Here is a 24,974-nt window from a genome sequence, read left to right on the forward strand (position 1 = left end):
AACTCCCTGAAGCTAGTGTCCTTTAATGCAAATGGGTTTAATAATGTTAAGAAACTTCAGGCACTAAAAAGCTGGATTTTAGCTGAGAACCCTGTAGTGATTTTGGTCCAGGAGACTTATATCCCGGCTCGCGAACTGGCAGGATTCTCGATGTTCAAAAACTGGGCAGCATATAGAGGGTTCTCGTCTTACCAAGCCGCTCATCACGGCACAGCAATTTTTTTGTCAAAATAGGCGGGTGGAGATGTCACGTGGCCCATTGGGACACTGTCAGTTTTTCACTAAGTTAGCAGGAGCAGGTTGCAGCCTGCCTGCTGCTTTTGCGTACGACACTACACTTTTTTATTTTTTCAATATTTCAATGCCTTCTTTCACATGGGAACTCATTGCTGATTTTGCTTTCTGCATGTTCCTGGGATTTTGACTGAACATTATGTGGAAGGTCGAACAACAATGCCCCTTGTTATTTTGTTCTGGCCAGACCTTAGCCCTTTGACAAAACACACCGCTGCACCTGTTGTTTGGACAGCGTAGTTGGGTTTATAGTGGGGCAGGTGAGAGACACTTGGAGAGGGACCTTTCCAGGGAGAAGAGCAAGATGTAGATTTCTCATGTGATGCATCCTCGATGCAGGACCTTGCATCGAGGATGCGTCACACATCGGCAGTTCCAAGGAGCTGCATGGCTGCAATGTGAAGCCCTGCGTAGAGGATGCATTGTACAGCGGTGATTCCAAGGAGCTGAAAGGTCCTGTGCTGGGGATGCATCATGCAGCGGCAGTTCCAATGTGAGGCTGCGAGGCGATGCATTGTGCTTCATTAGTTTTGCTTAGACCACAACTCGACTGGCAGAGAACCTTCAGCCCTACTTTCAAAGGTCCAGGACTGGGATGACACCACTCAGGGGGTGGCAAAACTCACAGCACACAGAGTCTAGGTGCTGAGGTCAAGGTGGTTGTAGCCTTTTCTGTCACTAAGGCTCTGATCATGAGCCAACTAGCCCTTGGAGCCATTCTGGTGGTCCTGGGTTCAAGATGCGTGTCCTGTCCTTCTCTCTCAAGCAGTAGGGTAGATGGGCAGCAGGGCAGCAGGGGATCAGAGGAGTCTTCCACAGGTCCAGAAGTGCAATGAAGAGTTGGGTCTGAGGATCCACTATTTACACTTGGTGCCAGCTTTGAAGTAGAAGTTTCTAGGAGGTTCCACTCTCAGAGTTGTTTGGAATTTCCTTCCTCCCTGCCCTGGCCACACACAGCTTGTCTTGGGGTACAATACACTGGTGTGAAATCATTTGTGAGTGTGCTGAGGCAGAGTCTTTGTGATGTGAAAGAGTGGTAGGTGACAGGTAAAGCCCCTATCAAATCAGAGATGGCCCATCCTGCCAACACATATTCCACCTTTGTCTCATTGTCTGGGAGAAATACACATAGACCAATTACCAGCTACACCTAGCCGTGTGACCCAGGATACAGGCTGCTGGCACCAAATGGTTAGGACAAGAAAATGCAAAATTTCTAAAAGTAGCGTGTTCATAATTGTGGCTTCAAATCTGACCTTACCATTAAAGAGGGTTTTAAATTACAATTATTTAGAGACCAAAATCAACATTCCTATTTGCTCCCAATTGAAAGTTCACTTATATTGATTTGTATAGCGCACTAATCACCCAAGAGAGTATACAGGCGCTTGGGCAGGTGTGTAAGTGTGTGGTCCCCAAGGTGCTTATACACAGAGCCAAGTCTTCAGCTTCTTGCAGACCTCAAGAAGTGAGGAGGAGGTTTGATGTGTTGAGGGTGGTCGTTCCATGTCTTGTGTGTGTTATTTGAGAATGAGCGACCTCCAGTTTTGCTTTTGTGGATACGGGAAGCATGTGCGAGTGAGAGTGAGTCAGAGCGTAGGTGTCTGGTGAGTTGCTGAAAGTGTATGTGGCTGTTCAGGTACTCTGGTGCTGTGTTGTGTAGGGCTTTGTATGTGTACGTGAGAAGTTTGAATTGGCTACACTTGCCAATGAAGCTTCCTGAGGTGTGGTGTGATGAGGGTGCAGCATGGGAGGTTGAGTATGAGTCGTGCTGCTTTCTTCTGGATGGTCTGGAGTCTATGTAGGAGTTGTTTGGAGATTTCAGCATAGCGAGTGTTGCTATAGCCCAGCCTACTGGTGAGGAGTGCTTGCATGCTGGACCGTCTGGTGTTCTGAGGTAATAACTTTAAGATCTTTTGCAGCATGCGTAGAATGTGTTAGCAGGAGGTGCACACTGCATTGACTTCAGCCTTCATGTTGAGCTTGTCATCTAGAATGAGCCCTAGATTTCTTGTGTGGTCTGTGGGTGTGAGTGTTGGTCCTAGCTCCGATGGCCACCAAGTGGAGTCCTATGGACAGGTCTTGTTGCCAAAGACCAGTACTTATTAAATGTAATAAGGTAACCCAATGTTAACCTATAGGAGAGATAGGCCTTGCAGTTGTGAAAAGCTCAAGATGAAGCTGAAGGTTTCATGCATGCTGTAATCAAGATCACCTGCATCGTTCAAGAAACAGGCCATAATTGTCTCTTAAGGGAATATTAAAAAATATGATAGGACACCTTCCCATCCAGCTCTGCAATGGGAGGACAGTTGGTTGGAATAATCTTTGCAGCTTCCCTGATGGCTCTGATGTCTGCAGAGTGTTTGGGTACTGCCATGTTTCATTACCTTTCAATGTATTGTTATTTTTGTATGAATGAAAAGAAACTCTTATGCAATTGTAATATTTGTACCTACTAACATTTCACAGCAAAACTGCATGTGTCATTGGGGATTTACCCTGGGCTCACATTCTCCTTTGTCCCTTTGCCTATAAGGCAAAGTCAAATGTGTAACACGGGGCAAATGTGTAGATATTTTACACGCCCAGAGCTGCTTGTGTATTGTTAACAGAGTAACCTCTCATTATTCAGTGAAGCAATTCCTGGCAAGGATATCAGTTTTCAGATGGCCCACTATGAAAAGGAGGGTGAAAACGAAAAAATGCACAGGTTATCCTTAGCTATAAATTTTTTCTGTACTTTCTATTAAAATTGCATGATAACACAATAACTCTGTGCAGCGAGCTCAACCTGGCATTTCTGTGTAAAGAGAACTAAGTATTGTAAAAAATGCATTTTGTAGCTGATGCACAGATGTATTTTTAATCACACACTAATGTTCGGACTTCAGTGTCAAGAAGGCAGCCTGCCGTATTGCGGTAATTGCGCAAACAATTTAATTAAACTTCTTTGTCGAATGTTCCCTTTTTCTTTAGATGTCGTGTTTTAATCAACCTGATGACATGTGGACAAGTGCAGCCCAGTGATGTACAGCAAGCTATTTACTGGCAAAAGAACTTCGTTGCTTGTGATAATAGATCGCTTTTGGAAGCCAGTGTTCGAACTGGTCAAAACATTAAAGGTTTCAGTGGGATTTGTCACTCGCCGGATGGCTTTGCGAAAAGTGAGCAAGCGTATCCGAGTTCCTCCAACACCTCACCAGCGCTGAAGTACCCGGAGGAATCTACCATCACTGCCAGAGGCATACCTGCTACAAAAAAAACAGTGCCCAATGGTCTGACTTTCCAATCAAAAGCTTTCCAGGATGCAATCACAGACATGCCCCCAGCAAAATCTCTACATTCTAGTAACCGCACTGCAGACCAAATTGTCCAGCAAATGGTTTCACAGTCAAATGAAGAGGCCCCATTGAAACCAACCAGGAGCGGGCAGAGGCCACTCAGCAGAACTAAGAATATTGGGTGTTTGTGCCTCCAAAACACAGTAAGTGCATTCAAACCAAGGCTTTCTGAGATTAATGTGAACAGCCACGTGAATAGGAAAGCGGATGAATTGCTGCCGAGGAACCCTTGGCTAAGCCTGCCTCTTGGGGACCTCGGAATGTCTGGTGAGATCACAGTAAGACCTGGTAACCTGACAACTGCACTACTAGAGAAAGGTACTACTTGTATCTTGTGCTCTGCTCATCTGAAAGACCAATCCGCCCCTCCATCGGTGTGCAAAGATATTAGCACTTGCAAACCATTAAACTCTACTTCAGTAGAAATTCAGGTGAACGAAGGTAGCTTGAGGAGTGTTTCTTTCACTCGTGAATCTGCTATTCAGACTGACGAAGGTGCTTGTTATAAACTTTCTAAAGTTGAAAACCGAGATCAAGAACGGAGTCCAGTTGATTTGATTTTATCCAGGACTTTAACCAAAACTCATGAGGAAAATGAAGGGAAAAAAGACCTGGCCTCTGCTGTTGATTGGGTCGGGGATAGCTTTGATCAGCACCTGTCTCGAAGAGTCATTGTCGACTACGGGTAAGTGGTTTTGCAAATCTACCAAACTAAGGGGATTATTTACAAGCTCCTTGCACCACTTTTGCGTCATTTTTAACATGGGAAAAGTGACGTACGGGTGGCGCAAGGGGCTTGTAAATTAGCCCCTAAGTGATTGTTGTTCACCATATTGCAAACATGATTGTCCTGTGAAATAGGAACCATGTAATGCACTTTAGGACAGTAACTCATTCTTTCAGGACCTAGGAAGAGCACAAAGCGTTATACTGTATTGCTCTACTTTTACATTTTTGGTGCAATTCTTCTTCTTATTCTTTTTCCTCTTCATTATGGTTTTTTAAGGGGGAAGATGGTGTTGTATTCTTTTTTAGAACCATGGTACCATTGTTCCAGTTTACTGCTGCAGATCTCGCCTTAACTAAGATCTGGAGCAGTAAACTGGAACTATGGCACCATGGTTCCAAAACAGAATACAACACCATCTTCCTCCTTAACAAAACACAATGAAGGGAAAAAAGAAAATAAAGAATAATTGCACCAGGAATGAAAAAGAAGAGCAGGAAAGACTCATGGAAAAGAGGTATATTGAAGGGTAAATTAACATGAAGAATAATTGCACAAGAAATGTAAAAGGAAAGCAAAAGTGGAAAACTCCAGCTGGACACCAAAAAAGCAATAAAATGGTCTGCATAAGCAACAACAATATTTCCACATAGCATTATCAATAAAATAAACTAGACCATGTTTCCATATAACATCATCAATAAAATAAACAATAACATATAACAAAATAGAACATACCATTCTCTGTCCCCCCAAACCTAAATGATTAATTCAAAATATAATTTTATAAATACTTGGGGCAACTGGTGTTCCTTATGCCCCCCACTCCTATGGAAGACTGTGTGAGTAATTGCATCCATACTTCTACCTTGAATGGCATAAGAGGAATCCCCAGAAGGGACAAGATTCACATTAGGATCCACACCTTCACATTGGATGACATTAGTACCACTGCCACCATCACTAGGTAACCCTGACATGGTTACTTGTGTCTCTATTACCTCCTCCATTCTACACTCATCCACAAGCCACCAATCTCCCCCAACGCTCATGCTTTTAGTAGGCACCCCTTCAGTAAGCACCCTGACAACTACATCACCCACCTTCTTAATCAATGCAGCACTCTTGTTCCACCATTTACCATTCTCTACCAGTTTTGCATGCTTAGACACCTTTACAACGCACATATCTGGGAAGAACTTCGAACCACTTCTTTTTTTACCATGTGGCCTTTTAATTTTCACCACATCTCCAGCCTCAAACTGTACATCTGCAGTCATTTTTGGCTCCCTCACACACTTGCATTCCACCCATTTAGAAAAGTAACCTACAAACACCGAAGCATATCTCATGCTTATCGGAAGATAATACATAGGTCCCACAAAATCCATGCCTAATTTCTCTTATGGTCCGTTCGAGAACTCAACTGGGCATAGTGGAGTTTTGCAAAACCGCAAAGATTTGGCAGCCTGATTACACCCAATGCAATCTCTCACAATCATGTCGATCTCATTGTCCATCCCAGGTTACCAGTAATAACTACGCACCCTCTTTTTGGTGCCTGTCATACATATGTGGCTCTGGTGGGCTAACCCTGCCAACCAAGCTCTAAGAGTTACTGGAGGAATCAACAAATTGTCACGCAACACCAACTCACCATTCAGTGAAAACTCGTCACTTGACTGATTTTAAAATACAGTCTATAGTCATCACCTACATTCCTCTCTTGAGGCCAACCCTCAGTGATGAATGTCCTCAAAGCTGTTTGACAGCCATCGTGCACAGAGCACTCCCTCCATTCTTGGAACAATTTCATCCCTCCACCAATCACAATTCCATCCACCTTACCAATAACACATTTGACTTCCCCATCTTTCTCTCCACAGTCGTCACTGTTCTCTGGATATCTAGAGAGGAAATTTACTTTAGAATTCTTTGCACCAGGAATATGTCTGACATCAAAGTTGAATTCAAACATCCTTGCTAGTGGTCCTACCAACCTAGGACTTCCTCTGTTGAAATTCTTCTCAGATAACAAGAATACTAGATGTTTATGATCTGTGAGAAGTGAAAATATTCTTCCCAAAAGATACATTGCCCACACACATGCCAGTGCTTCCCTCTCAGTGATGCTGTAGTTTTGTTCTGCCGAGGACAAACTCCTCAAGGTGAACACCACAGTATTCTCCTTACCATTCACCATCTGAGAGAGGACTGCACCTAACCTCACATCACTAGCATCGACCATCACAGTTGAGGTCATATCATCACTGATGAAGCATTAAGAACTGGGGCCTTAATGATCAAATTCTTTAATCCCTCGAACACTTCATGCTGTCCAGCATCCTGCTCATATGCTCTCTCCCTTGAGTAAAAGTCCTGACATTCTATCACCAGCATGTTGTTTCCAAACAGTCAAAGCATCAGTTTTTGAAACACTGATGCGACTGAAGACAGGCCAAATGGCAACCATATGAACCTAAATGCACTAAAAGGGATGTCAAACACAGTTATCTACCTGGAATTTATACTTAATTCTACTTGGTGGTTGGCTGCACTCAGATCTATTGGGAAGAATAACTTGGCACCTCCCACTTGTACCAGCATCTCCTGAATCTTGGAGAGGGGGAAACAGTCCACCAAGATATTTTTATTCAATGATCTGAGGTCAACACAGAGCTTCATGTCCCCATTCTTTTTCTTTGCCACTACGATAGGCGTGATCCATTGGGAGGAGTCAACTGGTTCTATGACCTTTTATAAACAATGGTTATTCAAGTGCTCCTTCAATTGACTTCACACACTCAATGGAACGTTCCTGACTCTGTGCATTACCGGTACTGAATTTTCCTTAAGATCTCATGCTTAAATTCCTTGACTAACAATAAACAGTCCTCAAACAGCGACTTGTGGGTGTATAATAAATTTGACACTGAATGAAATTAAGGGACAGGAGCAACTAAGGAAATTGAACATTCAGTGCCCTGTCTCAACACCATAACAAATGCTCTCTGATCCCTCCAACCCAGGATATTGTAGCCTTTCTTGGCTACATATACTTTTCTGGTAGTAGCCCTGTCTTGGGACTTCCGGAAAGTAAAAAGAACAAATCAATACTGTCCCCCAAACTCCACTGTGCGTATGTCCAGAGGGGATAATTGAACTGCACTCCATTCTTTCCTGAATAAATCATCTGTGATGATGGTGCTGGGAGAGCCAGAATCCACTGTAACTCCCACTTTTACTTTCCCAATTCCAACATCACAAACAGGCTCACCACCCTTGAAAGTGTGTTGACTCGTTTCAACCATTTTGATGGAGAGCACCACTCTACTATCCAAATTTTCCACCTCCTCGTTGTGGCTATCTTGAATCCCACCATCCTTGATGAACCCCACTTTCTGGACATTCCTACACATGTCCTACTATTTTACACTTCACACATGTCTTTCCAATTGCAGGACATCCCTAGGAGTTTGCAAAGTGTGAACTCGATCCACATCTGAATTTGATGGTACTCTCCCTCCTTTTCTATGGTCTTTTCCCTTGTTCGGGTTTAGATTAGGTTTTGAAAACGCTGCGTTTACATGTTCTGTGTTCATAAGGTCTCTGCCCATGTTCAACTCTTTTGAGGCCATCACCGACCTTTCAATTCCCCTGTCAATCTCTCACATTTTGTGAAGACTAGGATTCCGACAACACAATAACTTTTCCTGAACACGTTTGTCATGACAATTGAATACAATTTGATCTCTAAAATGATTATCCAAATAGCCATCAAGCCAGGATTCTTTGTTCCGCCAAGAAACTGGCAATAGATTCATGTTCTGACTTTTTGTGTGTGAAAAATCTGTGGCGTTCTACGATTATACTAGTGTCATCTTTGAAGTGGTTGCGAAGCCTGTCAATGGCCTCTATGTAGACATCCCATTGTGCATGCGGTGGTTGAATAGCATCAGGCAAGGGATCAAAAATCTGCACCCTGACAGTTATAGAGTAACACCAGTTTCCTTATAGGGTTAAATTTGTCTCCACCTATTGCTATTACAAAACTACCAAAATTCCTGTAGCATTGTTTGCACTTAAATTTGTGTGATCCAGACTCTGCAAGAAAGGGTGCAGGAATGTTCGCATTTTGCATGATTGTGCACAATTATTGTATTGCTTTACTGGTAGACCCAGTAAAATGGTGAGTCTCACTTTGGATCTGTTAAAACATGCAAAGAGAGCAGAAATTTGAAGACAAAGAATAATCTCAAACGATGCACTGCATCAATCAACAGAGCATAACACATGAGCCAACTATAATGCTGGTCCATTGGCCAATCAGCAATGTACCTGCATTCGAGTCATTAACCAATCGGCATTAAGCTTTCTAGCAACAACGAGAGTTAATATTTTCAGCCCTTTAACTGGTGAGAGTGACGGTGTGAACTTTGAGTGCAGCCACAGTTATGGGTAAGCGCCATATAGTGACACGCAGCTTCCTTCTTTGTGGCTTCTGAAAGTACTGCGAAGTGCATATGACATGCTGCCTTCGGTCTCGTGGTGGCTCATGCCAGCGCATGCAGAGTTGGGCTCCGTTGTGGCCAATCCACATTATATTATGATGCACTGTCTTTTATCTTGCAGTTGCTTTGCTTGCACTCAGCATGTGCAGGGTCGCACTCCTGCGTGGTCAATATCACTTCCAGCCCGTTTAGAGTCAAGCTCCCTTCCTCTTGAATGCGCTGCCCCTCACTCATGCCTTTGGGCCCCTTAATCATCATGGTAAGCTACCATATTCACCTCAAAATGAGCTAATAAAGTTTAAGGATGATGCTGGATGCGATCAACTACAGCATGCTATCATTAGCACTCGTGAGCTGACATAAATCTCACCAAATGGGCATTGGTGCCATTGTACTGGTGCTGTCCATCAGTGGTGTCAAGTTTCCCTCATCACCAACACATGTTGCAGGGTACAACACAAGACAGAGTCCGACTTCTGGTCAAATTCTTTATTTGCCAATGTAAATGGACAGCGGATGGCAATTCCTGTTGACTGCTTCAGATCTTGCCTCAACTGACAGGATCTTGACCATTCAACTGGAACAATGACTACATGGTTCCAAAACAGAATACAACACTTACCTGATACGAGGTTGCAGATTTGCTGTGCACCGACCAGGTGCCAGTCTTGTGCCTCCACTACATCTGACCTCCACGTTTGGTGCACAAGGTGTGGGTGATGTGACTCTGCAAATACCCTCAGAAGTGCATAATTTTATATCTTGTTTAGATGACTGTGCAGATAGAGAAGACCACACAGAAAAACTGGGTCATGCAACCGCTAAAGCAACAATGCAGTGTTCGGCCTCTGGCACCCAGGAAGTACATGCGTAATGGGTGGAGAGCATGGTCATGAAGAAAGAAGGATGGGCTTGGATGAGACAGACTGTAAAGAAAAGAGAAAACATGAAAAAAAAAATTAATTCTCTTCTTAACCATCATTATTCAGCACAATGTTTCTGGATCTTTAAGTCTTCACCCCTAGCCTTTGGTGTACGCCTATTTTAAAGACAATTCAGATTATTTTTAAGTCTGTGCAAGGCTATTCTGACTATCATTAAAACTGTTTATCACCAAAATTGAGACACCATTGATGTACCCTATTATGCCTCAACCTTATATTCTATCCCATACCGAACCCACACCCATACACCTCTTTTAATATTATCCAGAGCCCTTGGATGAGTAAGATTTTACACTCAACAGGAAAAAAGCCTTACAAATAAATGTTCTCTGTAATAAGGACAACGTATTCAAATTCTTCAAAGTGGCAGCCGGTGTTAACAGGTCTGCAATCACTGTTGTGTATGAGGAAGCAAAGAAACAATTAGAATTACACTACAAGTCCATGAACATAGTAATAAAGGAGCAGAAATTTTGCACCTAACCTCGAAAGATCTATGAGAAAATGGGCAAAGTTGAGTGAACTGGCTGTTAAATGTGACTTTGGATATATGTCTGATAAGAGACCAACAAACAGTTCAGCGCAACAATAAAACAATGCTAGAAAGACTTTGGGCTGCGTGGAATCTGACTCCGAGACGATAGAGAACAAACTACATGAGAGAAATGGAGTGAACTAACTCATTGAGACATGGTGATATAAATGGTATTGACAAGAACATGCGCAAAATAAACATTTTAAATCATCAAGAATTTTAGATTCAGACACATCAAAGGACTTAAAGAATCCTGCATCCTCCTGAGGTGTGAGGCGGGAGAGACGCGGTTACTGTGATTTTAAATTGCGAGTTTGCACATTTTGTTTTTAAACTGATTGAAACTCTGGTCCACATTACTACAAGGTAAATCCCCGTTTTTAGCTGTATTACTGTGTTTAGGAAAGCGCATGATGTTTGGTTAAGTGTCTGCGCCTCAGCACATGCGCGCTGACACTACTGGCTGCTAATTAGAGAGGCGAGCAGGGGACCAATCACGCGGCATCAGGGCCAATACTTAAGAAACAGGAATTGCCTCGCTGTGATCCCCCCTACAGCTCCAGCTGTGGACAACAGATTAAGGCCGGTCTGATCAATTGCAGATCCCTTCCTAAACATGCTGCAGAAATCTGGCTGCTACTAAAAACGTATGATTGGGACCTGCTGTTTGTGACAGAAACTTGGCTGAGAGAGAGCTCAAACCCTGATATTTGCCTAGCTATTCCTATGGGCTATAGAATAATTAAGGTTAACAGGGTAGATAATAGGCCGGGGGGGGCCTTGCCATAATTTTGAGGGAAGGCTGGGAAATTTCATATAAGAAAATCGAGGGCATGGGGCCCATAGAGGCCATGTCCTTTCATATTAAATTTTCCAATAACTCCTCGATGGCGGGACTTTTGGTTTATAGACCTCCAAATACCGTGGCCTCCTATTGGCCGTTACTATTTGACTGTATTGCAAACCTTTCGGTACGATATTCTAATTTCACAGTTCTTGGTGATTTTAATGTCCATATGGATACTGTGAGTTGCTCTTTAGCCACCCAATTAGGAGATACTCTAAAAAGCTTAAAACTGACGCAAAAAGTACTATCTCCAACTCATGTAGCCGGCCATATTCTGGACCTCCTTTTTACTAATGACCCGACCATTAAGGTGGAAGAGTCTCTACCTGTAATTTGGTCGGACCACATGTTGGTCACATTCAGGATGAGTCGGAAGCTCTGTGACAGCCATAGCAGACCTGTCACAGAGAATAGGAGAAATTGGAGAAAGGTGACGCTTGAGTCTATGGGGGATGAATTAATACAATACTTCCCCAGTATTGTCTGGGAATCCGAATTTAGATACTTCCCTTGTTAATTCATTGATCAATGTAGCCCTTGATAAGTTAGCTCCGATTAGATCATGTAAAGTGTCTAGGAGTAAACCATCAGCACCATGGTTTAATACGGAGCTCCGTTGCGAAAAAAGTCGATGCAAGAGGCTCGAGCGAGTATGGAGAAAGGATTAGGAATCCTCAGCTAAAGGGATATATAAGGCAGCACTGAAAAAATTCCATACATTGAAACGTAGGGTTATGAGAGATTATATGGCTAAACAAATTATAGATGCTGACAACTCCCCCAGAGAGATTTTTAGGATAGTAGAGGGCTTCATGAAGCCCCAGATCCTAAAAAGCACGATTACACCTTCTCTTGCACTTTGCGAGGAACTTGCTGCATCCTTTCATGAAAAAATTCTGACTATTTACTCTGCCTTTTCGGCAGCGGAAATGCAGGATATGGTAATTGGCAACACATTAGACAATTGGTAAATTTTTCGCTGGTTTGAGAAGGATGCTTCTCTGAAGGAATTAATGAAAGTTAAGTCAGGTTCCCCTCTCAACCCCTGTCCGTCCAGAGTTTTTAAACTTTTAGCGCCCATACTCAATGACACCTTGAGTTTTCTCTGGAATACGTCTTTGGAGACCGGAATTTTTCCATCTGATTGGAAAAAAGCCTTTGTTCGGCCTATCCTCAAGAAAGAGGATGCCGACCCAGCAGAGCTAAAAAATGTCATACCTATATCTCTACTGCCGGCTCCAGCAAAAATCTTAGAAAAGGAAGTCCAGAGGCAACTCTCGGACTTCCTTGAATCTAATAACCATCTGCATGATTCCCAGTCAGGTTTTAGGGTAGAATATAGTACAGAGACAGCTCTCCTGGAGGTTGCAGAGTCAATTCGTGAAACCCTTGACTTAGGAAACTGTGCAATGTTGGTGCTGCTAGATTTATCTGCAGCATTCGACACGGTCTCCCACAAGATCCTCCTGAATAGGCTTCATCATTTAGGAGTGACGGGGACCGTACTACGCTGGTTTCAGTCATTCTTGGAAGGCAGGTCGCAACAGGTTTTTCTACATCCTCACGTTTCCAGCTCTAGGTCCATGTCGCAGGGAGTACCACAGGGTTCGGCACGAGCCCTTCACTTTTTAATGTCTATCTTGCACCTCTGGCGGCAATTGTGGAAAAATGGGGTGTGCGTGTTGTCTCGTATGCAGATGACACGCAACTTGTCTTCTCCTTTAAAGAACAAAGCGAGACAGCCTTCATTAATTTTAGGCAATGCCTTTTAAATATCTCTTCATGGATGACAGACAGTTGCCTAAAACTAAATACTGATAAAACGGAGTTTCTATTTTTTAATCAACCTACTCCGCCACGTACTGAGCTATGGTGGCCAGTAGAGTTAAATCCTCCTCCGATTCCAGTAACCTCAGCAAGGAATTTGGGCTTCAGGTTTTACTCGCAACTTACAGGCAAGGCACAAATTATGCATGTCTCCTCTCAATGTGTTTTTGGAGACTAAAGGCATTACGTAGATTTCTCCACTTCCTACCTATGTATTGAAGGAAGTCAGTGGTCTATGCTCTTATCACTTCTCAACTTGACTACGCGAATAGCCTGTACATAGGCCTCCCTGACTATCTAATGAAGAGACTGCAACGTATCCAAAACTCAGCAGCTAGGCTCATTAGAAATGTGCCCTCGCGGTATCACATCACTCCTCATTTGCGTAGCCTGTATTGGCTCCCTGTAAGGAAAAGAGTTCAGTTCAAAGCTCTTGTGCTGGCTCATAAAGCAACAAGAGGGGTAGGTCCTCTTTACCTGAAACGGAGGCTTCAGAAATACCATCAAGCAAGAACACTTAGATCAAACAGCTGCAATCTTTTGGTCACCCCGCGCTTTAAGAAGGCAAGGACGGGTGGGCGCGCTTTTTCCGTTAAAACAGCAATGTTATGGAATGCACTGCCAAATGATCTTCGACAGCTAGATGCTGAATTGCCTTTTAGGAAGGCCCTGAAAACCTGGCTGTTTGGGCTACCTTAAAGACATCTGCATCTTTTATTAGCCTCTCTCTTCTCCTCTCTCCACTGGATGGATGCCAGCGCCGGGACACTTCCGTTGGAAGTAGCTGCGCGCTCTATAAATATTAATAATAATAATAATAATAATAATCCTATATGCTGATAAGAGGTTGTGGTAAAAGAGGACTCCAATACAACAATGAAAGAAATGTCGGTTTATTAACGTAAGGAGCCCACAAAGAACAAGACGCATGGCAGCAATATGGGCTTCCAATTGACTAGAGTCAGTTAGAGAGCTACCAAACACAGCTGAAATGCGTGAGGCATGTACACAAACATAAACAATGCCAAACCATGGGACAAGCAGAACTCATGCCATGCTACAGACTTGAATAGCATGGACCACCAAAACGTAGGAAAGTAAATATGAAGTACGAATGACAATTAAAGAACAAATATACTATTACTATCGGGGTGCTTGAAGATTTAAATGATATTTGGATTTTGTGGAACCTCAAGTACGCCCTCAACGTTTGTCATTTTTACCCTTGGAGTGACGAAAGAGAGGGACATTTTTTCCCAATGTGTGTCGATCACACCATAAAAAATGCTACGTTTCTCAATTGAAAAATACGATTACCCATCTCAATCATCAGGTTGTTTTTAAAATTTGCAAAAAAGATATGGTGGAACACCTGACCTTTGGTTTATTTAGATCTTTATTCCTATCATCGATCACAATCATTAACAATCACCATCTCGAGAAGACCTAGGGCCTCTTTATTGTAAGAAGAATATCTAAAATGCAGATAATATTGCTCTATGATTGCACAGGAATGAAATAGTATGATTTTAGATTTTATATATATGTATACATATATGTGGGAATATGATAGTGACAACAATAATGTTTTGAACTAAAATAAAACACAGAAATTCACCACTTATAGTTACTTCCACTCCTGCCATGCCCTGCTTATGACCACACATATTACATCACTCATGATGTGTTCTATGAAATTATTTATGACATCACTGATGAAATTTCAAATGACATGATTGATGATATCACTGATGGCATCACCCAATCTTATTTTGTTCATATTACTCTGTAAAGTAGTATAGCATTAGAGCCCTATAAGTAAGTACAAAATAGCTCAGAATAATATGAAGCATCATTAATGCCATCTCAGAAAAAAATCCCTTAGATATAGCAATCATTTGTGATATTTTCAACATTGTCCCTATACCAGACACTTCAAGGGTATCATAGTTCACATTAACAATCAATCACAGATATATGGGAAACTCTCATTGCACACAATGTTCAATATGTAGACAACTGTTCAGAGAAAGCAAAGTGCCTCAAAATACTCAACATTTGTTCCAAAATGCATGCCCTCCTATGAACAGCTTTTATCTGTATCACAGTCACCAAACCTGCATTGAGAAATGAAGTTGGGGATGACATTCCCCAGGGCCGTCACTTTTACCAAGAGGGAGGGGGCCTTGTGGCCCCCCTCCCTGAGCCTCATCAGGTCCTGGGGACACCACCCCCAGGACCGTATATAATTTGAAAGGGAGGGGGCAGCGTGGACCACCTCCCTGAGCCTATTATGGCCCTGGGGACCCCATCCCCTGGGGCCAGGTATATTATTTATGGGAAAGGGGACACGTCAACACTTCTCCACAGCCATTTTGGCCCTGGGGACCCCATGCCCTGGAGCCTAATCAATTTAATAAGGTGAGGGGGCCACGCAGATTTCCTCCCTATATATATATATATATATATATATATATATATATATATATGTTTCCGTACCCATAGAGCTGCTGGTACACCATAACTTGCCTCGCGGTGCCCGTACCTGCGATGATAGCAGCAACCTTCAATTATAGAAAACCATTCCAGCAATCCAGAATGAAGTGAATAGCACAAATATTTAGGGGCCGATTACGATCCTGGAAAAACCCGGTACAAACCGTGGGTTGGAGCGTTTTCTCCGTCCGACTCGTACCGGGTTGTAAAACTTTACAAACATGCAATTACGATTCGTACGGAAACACCATTTCCGTACGAAACGGAAAAAAGACCAACCGACAGAAAAATACATACAAATGTGATCCGGGACACCGCGGACGTGACGTCCGGACGGCGTTAGGCATGTTTTTACGTACCAGCAATTACGATTCGCACCGACTGCAGTCCGGATGGGAAAATTTTTACGGCACCCAAAAAGTGCCGGAAAAGCTAAGTACGCGGCGATGCGAGCTGATTAGGGGGCCCGGTACCCCCCGTATGTACGGAGCGTACCCCCCAGCCCCCCGTATGTACGGGGCGTACCCCTGTACCCCCCAGCCCCCCGTATGTACGGAGCGTACCCACCAGCCCCCCGTATGTACGGGGCGTACCCCTGTACCCCCCAGCCCCTCGTATGTACGGGGCGTACCCCCGTACCCCCCAGCCCCCCATATGTACGGGGCGTACCCCTGTACCCCCCAGCACCCCGTATGTACGGAGCGTACCCCCCAGCCCCCCGTATGTACGGGGCGTACCACTGTACCCCCCAGCCCCCCGTATGTACAGTGCAGACCCCCAGGGGGTACGCTCCGTACATACGGGGGGCTGGGGGGGGGTGCGGCGCGTACCGGGCACTTGTTTGGACATCTCCATGGATGCTATGGGAGTTCGCTCCGGACGGTCTTTTTTCCATGCAGTTGTACAATCGGACGGATGGGACGGATCGTAATTGCGCATTGGGACTTCAGTTTTCCCATTTGTACGTAAAAATGTCCGGGGACGTGTCGGAGACTTTTCCTGACCCGAGGACGTGTGGGGGAATTTTCCCAATGCGATTCGTATGGACTTTTTCCCATACGAATCGTACTTGGCAGTTTGTACGGCGCTTTTACCATTTGTACGGAAAAAAGTCCAGATTCAATTGGGTTGGGGAAATTTTTTCCAGGATCCTAATCGGCACCTGTATGTGCAAAACAACTAGTTTCAGCTGGGAAGCCTTTGTCAAGTTTACACAATGTGCTCCACTCACCATAGAAATAAGCGTTGACACAATAGACATGAGCAAAATACTACGAAAAATCATAAACAAGATACTATAAAAAATCAAAATGTCTTTATAATCATTCATGAACCATTCATATTGCATAATCCAAAATTAACTTAATATTTCATGAATAAATTCAAATTAAGAAAAAATATATAATAATGAATTCTATTCAAATTTATCATATTAAAATTCATATGAAAGACCTAATTCATTAATGCCAAAGCATTTTACGCATGTCCAATACGTTACCCTGTGTGTGAACCCATTCGTTCATATTTATAGCTCTTACATTGTAAAACCATTACTTTGGATTCTTTTAATTCACTGACGCATCACCATCCGTAAACACCATACATCGCTGACCCCTCCTAACCCCTAAACAGCATCAATTCTTGCTCACTAACATCCCTCACCACACCTGAACTACACTCATCCCTGAAGCATAAAAGCCCAAACATCCACCATCCCTGAAAAAAAAATCACTCACTACCCAAAACTCCACCCAATCCAGAATGCTAAAAACCCCTTTCTATGCCTAAACCCCCTTCCCATGCCCTTTAAAACAATTCATTACACCTACTCTCCATCCATCCCTGAATCCTAAAAAACCCTCACCGTCCTTAAACACCAGCCATTCATGACCCATATAACTCCTCATCACCTCAAACTACTCACCCCTGAATTCTAAAACCCCCTTTCTACATCTAAACTCCACCCATCTCTGAATCCTTAAAACACCTCAACCACCCTAAACTCCACCCCATACTGAATCCTAAAAACTCTTCACCACCTCAGCCGCTACCCACAATTGAACCTTAAAAACCCTCACCAACCCTAAACTCTGACCATCTATGAACCTTAAAACCCATCAACACCTTTACACTTCACCCATCCCTGAAACCTAAAACACCTCACACACCTAAGGACCACTTATCCGTGAACCCTATAGACCCCTTACCACCCCTACACTCCACCCATCTCTGAAACCTAAAAACCCCTTTCTCTGCCTGAACTCCAATTATTCCTGACCCCTAAAAGCCCCTCATCATCCTAAACATTACCCATCTATGAACCTAAAAACCCCACAGTAGTCCTATACTCCAGCCAAGTTTAATGTATTTTTTGATTTTTCCTTAAAATTATCTTTTTTTGCAAAATATTTCCTTTAATTTTCCATTTTTTTGTGTATCCTTAAAATTGTCTTTCCTTAAAATGGGATTGCACGATTTGATCTCTTCGAATGTGGTTTCTCAGTTTTCGTTTTCCTATAATTCACACACATCATAGAAAGAGTGCAAAGCTTTAGCTGTATAATCAAGAAGTAGACAGAAGGTACAAATATTAGCAGAGAAAAAACATACCATGTGAAAGTATTATATTGAAAGATATTTGAGCAAACATTGGCAATACACTGTTTACATTTATTTAACTCATGGCCCCAATTCTTTAAGAATAATTGCATTAAAGAATTATTTTAGAAAGATAGATTGGATGCTGGGGCACATACTTTACTATTGGAAAGCTCAAACTATGTGCAACGATCACAGATTAAGATGGGCCACTGCTTGAGGCCAACAGAGGCTGCTCCACATCCGAGCCCTTGTAACCACCTAGATTAATATTTCAACACCTTCTCCCCAAAAGACTTTCAATTATATTTTGAACCAGCAAAGACAATAGGGATGTTCCAGGTGACAAAAGAGGGTCTGGGTAAAGTCAAAGTTCTTAGTTTCTGATGTAACAGTGCAACCTGGTCAGGAGTTTGTGTAGTGAGTACAAAACAGAGGGCCTGATTTAGATTTCAGGTTACTCCGTTACAACGGTGGCTGATATCCTGTCCGCCGAAATATAAATCCCAGATTATCCTATGAGATTTATATTTTGGCGGACTGGATATCAGTCACCATTGTGACGGAGTAACCCGTCCGCAAAAAATCTAAATCAGGCCCAGAGTTTGGTGGGGAGGGTCAATAAATTGTCCAGTTCAAAGATCCAAGGAGTTATGAGAGATGGATTTTGAGAGTTGTCATTGGCACCTAAGGGTGTTTTCAAGTTTGAGACTCATGTAGCTTGTGAATGGCTGATTGGGGTTTTTGGCCCAGGGGTGACTATGGAACTAGGTGGCTGCCACCTGGAATAGGGGCACCCACGGTTAGGGTTTGACTGACAAGAAAACTTGTAGTTCTGAAAATTTGGGAACTGAATAAAAATGGTTGAAATGGTCCCAACTTCAGCACATGCAGCTCTAATTGATGGAAAGCACACCAGGTGCCTTTGTTGCAGTCAGAGCATGCACCGAGAAAGTCAATGGGTTTAACCCACTCACTCAAGACCACACACATTCTGTCCAATACTAGTTCTGAGATCGGGTTTGCAATATCAAACACACACTTTGTCCAACACTAGTTCAGAGACGCAGGTTTGTAATACCGGACTATAGGGCAGATGCGCAAGACTGCATGTTAAAGTGCAGTGTAGCCTCATTTGTGGCACATCATCAACACTTTTGGTATGGGATGATATTTTGCTACAGTTGTTGGTACAGGTCGGCTGTGCTGGGGATCTTCAGAACTTTAGTGCAGAATCAATCCTCAAATTGTAGCTTTAATAAAGTTCTTAGCTAAGCCTTAGCTGCAGGTTCAGTAGCCTTAAACTTGTTGTCTGGTGCTGGTCTCGGTCCTAATCTTTTGGAAAGTGCCTAGTTACTGCTGATCTTTGCGTATCCTCGCTGTCAGCTTTCATCAGAAATCCAGATTAGTTACTGGCACTGACTGCCAAAGTTCAGTACTTATGTAAACCAGGAGTCCAGCAGAAATGTAGGCGTAATCACCGGTTGGGCTTCCTTCAGGTAAAGCACTTGAGCTGCCCAGTGCAGGAAGCATTTTTCTAGACTTCATGTAGGCATGTCTATCACAGCAGTAAATAGTTGGTGAAAGGTATTCGGCGTCCCAGGCCAGGTGTCCCATGTGTGATTAGGTTGTTCCTGATTAAAAAAGGGTATGCTGTGCACCAGATGGCCAACCTGGTTTCATCGTAGTCTTAGTACTGCGAAACCTTTAGGGCCAGGAAGTATGTTGAGCTGGATTGCCTCTACCCTTTTAAATTATATATTATAGACTCTCTGAGGCAAAGATCACAGGGATAACTGAGTCCACATTTTATTATCCACATGCACAAAGGCAACCTTAAAAAGAACATCCAACTTGATTTACATTTAGTACTTCCTCGAAGAGGATGCCATTCACACTGCAGATGCACTCCCATTCAGGTACCACATCATTATCACACAAGCGCAATCATGCAGCTCATGCTGAGGTGGAAGCAGTGTTTCTCAGTTATTGAAGGCGGAACACGATTTAAGATAGAAGCGGTTGGGCCATCTCACCTAGGGCTATGAGTAAAAACGCCTGTGACCCCTATATATCAATAAATCATCACCAACTACCAGTCTCCTCAAAACCTGGTGAGGAGCTAGGGCATTCCTACAACGCAGTTGAGACTATTCTTTGGGCACCTTCCACCAACCCAGAAGAATCTGGAGCTACCGTTGGAGCAAACAAGACACCTCCTCTCATCTTGCAGATTTTGAGGCTACTATAGGAGAGCAGACAGGGTAAGTCTAAAAAAGTTGAATATGGCACAGCTGTCACAGTCCTGGGGCTTCAGCCTCTACATTGTCTATTCAACTCATATAAAAAATCCTCTTTGTGGATTTGTGCAGCTGTTTCGAAATTACAGATTGCACGTTCTATGAATTTGCTTTCTTCCTTTTGTTTTGTTACCAAGTGTATATTTAAAAAATGTTAAGACACACTATACAGTAGGAAATAAAGTCCTATATACATAATTATTATAGCAGTTAAAATGTTTTCAGTGTTTCAAAAAAGCAGTTTCGTTTGATTTAACTATCAAAGAAAGCGGAACATAATGATGAAATATATATTACCTAATTCCAAAGTGAAAAAGAACCTGCATAGTTCCAAAAATTAGAGCCCACTATCTCTATTTAATATACATTCATTTATTATCAGGACTGAGGTTTGAACATATAATAGAGAAACATGCGGCAGCCTTTACGAAAGGTAGATATGGCTGCAACAATATTCATCAGTTTATGGGTCTAATCTATCTAAAAAGAAATAGCCTTGAGCCACGGATATAAACCAATTTTGCTCTTTCCTAAGCATCTCGTGTTTGTAGGGGGAACAAGAAGACTGTTCAATTCTTTTTAATCCATTCTGTTTAACATCTCATTTAAACTCCTGGTAGATGCATGAAGAGCAAATGCGAGTCAGTATTCATTATGTATATAGTCTCGTAAAATTAAGACAAATTTTCCCTCTTTGCAGTTGACACCTTCATTTCCAGTAAAGACCCATTTAATAACCTAAGCAACTGTTGTTTTTAACAAATACATCAGAAATGTGCCTTGATGTAAAGTAAATTGTCATAAATCACAAACTCTTCCAATTGCAAGAGGTGCCTTGAGAAGAGCGCCACAGACTGAACGTTTACCTACTTCCAATATTTAGACACCTGAATGCTGCCACATAAAAGAAGCTTTTGGAACTATAATCCAGGAGTTCAACGTAGAGATACATACATTGTAGTGTGGCAAATGGTTCTTCATAGATATAAGTATTTTGGCTATAATCAAGACTATCAGCTTGAATATTTTTAACACATATTCTGTATAACTTCAATAATATCACCACAGTTTGCGTTTTCAAAGAATATGCTGAAATCGAGAGGAATATAAAAAAAACTTGACATGGTCCCGATAGAAAACCAAAAGTATTGTTCAGAACATCAAACTCATCATAAAGAAACGTGGCTCTGTTTGTCGATACAGACTGACGGGGCGTTGTCATTGCAAAAGATGTCATATTACAGGAAGCTTGGACAGTAGCTACATGTGTCTGGTATTCGGGAAGACAACAATCTATACAGAAAATTAAGCGGTATGGGAAAGAATAACAACAAGTGAAAGGAGAGGAGGAAGGACATGGGGGGTTTCTGAGGGTGGAAGATCAACGAGAAAAGGAAAGGCTTCTGTTTGCAGGGTTTCTTCTTGTGATTGGGGGCAGGGGGTTACTGTAGGTTAAGGTGGTTTAAGGAGGAGCATGGAGGAACAATCTGGAGGACAGCCTTGAAATAAAAAGACTGGTTATAAAGGCCTTACCTACATCAATATGGGAGCGGGCAAGGGCTTGTGAGAATGTTTTGAAGGTGGTGGGACAAATAAAGGATATAGGGCCAGATGTGTGAACCTTTTTTGCGGCCGCAAACGGAGGTCCCTCAAAAAAAGGTAATCGCATGTACAAATGCTATTTTGCGAGTCTCTGACTCGCAAAATAGCATTTGCGACTCTCGCCATTTGGAAGGGGCGTCCCTTCCTAATAGCGAGTCAACATGACATGTACTAGTGTTTTGCGACCACATTTGCGGCCACAAAACACTCACAGTGGTAAACCACTCGCAAAGGGGAAGGGGTCCCCAGGGGACCCCTTCCCCTTTGTGAGTATGTTGGAAAATATTTTTTAAGAGCAGGCAGTGGTCCCAGAAAGGTTTCATTTTTCTTTTTTAAATGCATCCCATTTTCCTTTAAGGAAAACGGGCTGCATTTTAAATAAAAAAAGGTGCTTTATTTAAAAGCAGTCCCAAACATGGTGGTCTGCTGAGCCCAGCAGGCCACCATCCCTGGGAGGGCTGTCATTCCCACTGGGCTCACAAATTGCGAGAGGCTCATTAATATTAATGAGCCTCGCAATTTGCGACCCCATTGGGAATCGCAAAACAGTGTAATAACACTGTTATGCATTTCATTTAGCGCCTCGCAATTTGCGACTCGCAATGAGTCCCAAATTGTGAGGCGCTAAATGAAAGGGTCATACATCTGGCCCTGAATCTTGTGGAGGAGATTGATTTGTCACCGTTCTTTTTGGACCTTTTTCTTGCGAGAGAAAAGCACTTTGACATTCTTCATAAGCTATTATAGTTCCAAAAAGTAGCTTATTTAAGTCATTTTCTCGAGTACCCTTTGTATTTTGATACATCATATAATATTCAGGCGCAACAATATCTTATTGATATCATGCTTTCTATTTTTATTTCCACTTGTAGTAGTGTCATTTAAAGGATTTTGTTGTGTATGCTGATCAACATTTTTATTTTAAGAGATTATTTATAAACTTGAACATCAAGTGGAAAATTACAGAAACTCTACTGCCCCATTTAAACTCCTCCTAGGAAAAGCAGTGAGGTCAACTTGGATGTTTTGTTTCAGTCATGTTTACTCTGAGACAAATAAAATGTGCAGAAAAGTTTCTAAACCCATATCATGACATCTGCATCCCCTACAGGCCTAATTTACTCCAAAAGACTCTATTTTAAACGGCTGGAGTGTTTGGCCAAACAAAAGACCAAAAGGGCACATCTTAAAACAGCAGATGGAATTTCTAAGGGCCTTCCGTATAAACCCTTTGATCAGCCTCACGTTCCAGGACTTACAACTCATAATTAGATTCGAATATATCATAGGTAGTCAAAATAGGGATTGTTTTAAAGAGAAGATGCCATGTTTGGGAAGAAGTCACGGCAGTTTTTCGACTCTTTTATTTAATAATATGTTTAAATAGGCTGAACAATTCTCATTTGAAAAAGTGCAAATTAAGTGAGTTACAGTTTCTTTTTTTATTAAACAATGTACTTTGTTGAGTGCAGATTGGCAAATGGTGTGGAATGGCTGTTCAGTGATTGGGAATTGAAGGAACAAGAGGAACTACGTAACATTGAGAACCTCCTGGAGAAAGTGGAAAACATCTTATGGGTGAGGTTTGTCTTTGAACATTTCCTAAACCGTTGTGCTCATGAGCTACTGTTTGTTCCGTGTTGTGTGGTGTCCAGTTTTCATATACTCTCACTCCATATTAGTGGTTGTTTTCTTAATTGGCTTCATTTTAGCATGTCTTTTAGGCCGCTTATTGATCTACATTGTCAGAGCTACTTCAGTTTCCGAAGCGTAATGTCAATGCGAAGAAAAGTTTAAGAAAATGCCTGAACTAATCTGCCAGCATAATATGACAAGTGGAATAGCACAGAGCAGAGTGGAGTGGCATGGAGTAGAGTAGAGTGGACTGGCGTAGAGTAGAGTTGAATAGTGTGCAGTGGCGTAGAGTGGAGTGGCTTAGAGTGTCATAGAGTGGAATGGATCAGAGTGATGTAAAGTAGAACGAAGTGGAGTAGAGTACAGTGGTGCAGACTGGGGTGGAATGGATTGGGTTGGTGTGTCATAGAGTAGAATGGCATAGAATAGAGTGGTATTGTGTGGAGTGAGGAAGAATGGCATAGAGTGACACTGTGTGGAGTGGGGTAGAGTGGAGTGGGGTAGAGTGGAGTGGCATAGAGTGAAGTGGCATAGAGTGGAGTGGCGTGGAGTGGAGCAGCTCTACAAAAGCACTGCTCCAGTCCTGACCTCGTAGGAGGGAGCTGTATGTCTAAATGAAATTTTTTAAGTAGACCTCTCTAAGTGGAGTCTAGTTTCCATGAGTTCATCCAAAGGAGTCTAGGACCAGCTATTGAAGCCCCAACTGATGCTGCCGCTGCCCACACGCTATCAAATGTGACATCCAAGATTAACTTGAATACCAGTTTCATGTTTGCTAGAATATTATTGGGGGTCTTCATTTTCCTATATGCAGTCATATTGCTATTGAAAGTGTTTAAGTAACACTTGTGTGTGGCATATGCTTCACTGAAAAATTAGAAGCAACATCAGAGCTATTAAGTGAAGCCTCCACGAGATCTGGCAGGCTGGAATTCTCTGATAAAAGCTTAAATGTTGATGCCATTGAAGCCAAAATAGTGCTAACCTTAGGAGTTTGAGGAAAAACTTTTTCAAAATCTCTGACCTAAACTCTCTTGTTCAAGATTCACAGAATGATAGATTTATCTGGATCTTTCCACTGTTTATATAAAATTTCCTTTGACATCATGGAGAATCAGGTCACCCACATCATGACTCAAATATTGTGAATAAAACCCCTCTTCCTGTAGGTCTTTGCCTTTAAAACCCAGGGTTTCTCTGATGAGAAACAATCATTCTCTCAATTAAGAGCCATAAATATAATGTTCCCTTTTGATCCTTTTCAAAATCATTATCTTGATCTTTAGAGCTCTTTGCTCTGGGTTCTGCCATTGC

At 42.4% G+C, this 24,974-nt stretch overlaps 1 protein-coding gene across 1 annotated transcript in view; it reads left to right on the plus strand.

The window, feature by feature from the left end:
- The window catches only part of LOC146817631 (uncharacterized), a 289,744-nt gene that overhangs the window by 243,548 nt on the left and 21,222 nt on the right, over positions 1-24,974 (plus strand). The window contains exons 13-15 of the mRNA XM_085609647.1: positions 3,274-4,312; positions 4,911-4,928; positions 23,493-23,603. Of these exons, the coding sequence (XP_085465773.1) occupies positions 3,274-4,312; positions 4,911-4,928; positions 23,493-23,603 (1,168 nt within the window). The remainder of the gene's footprint in view (positions 1-3,273; positions 4,313-4,910; positions 4,929-23,492; positions 23,604-24,974) is intronic.

The sequence above is a fragment of the Triturus cristatus genome, chromosome 6, assembly GCF_964204655.1.
Source record: "Triturus cristatus chromosome 6, aTriCri1.1, whole genome shotgun sequence".
In the NCBI taxonomy this organism is placed as follows: Eukaryota; Metazoa; Chordata; class Amphibia; order Caudata; family Salamandridae; genus Triturus; species Triturus cristatus.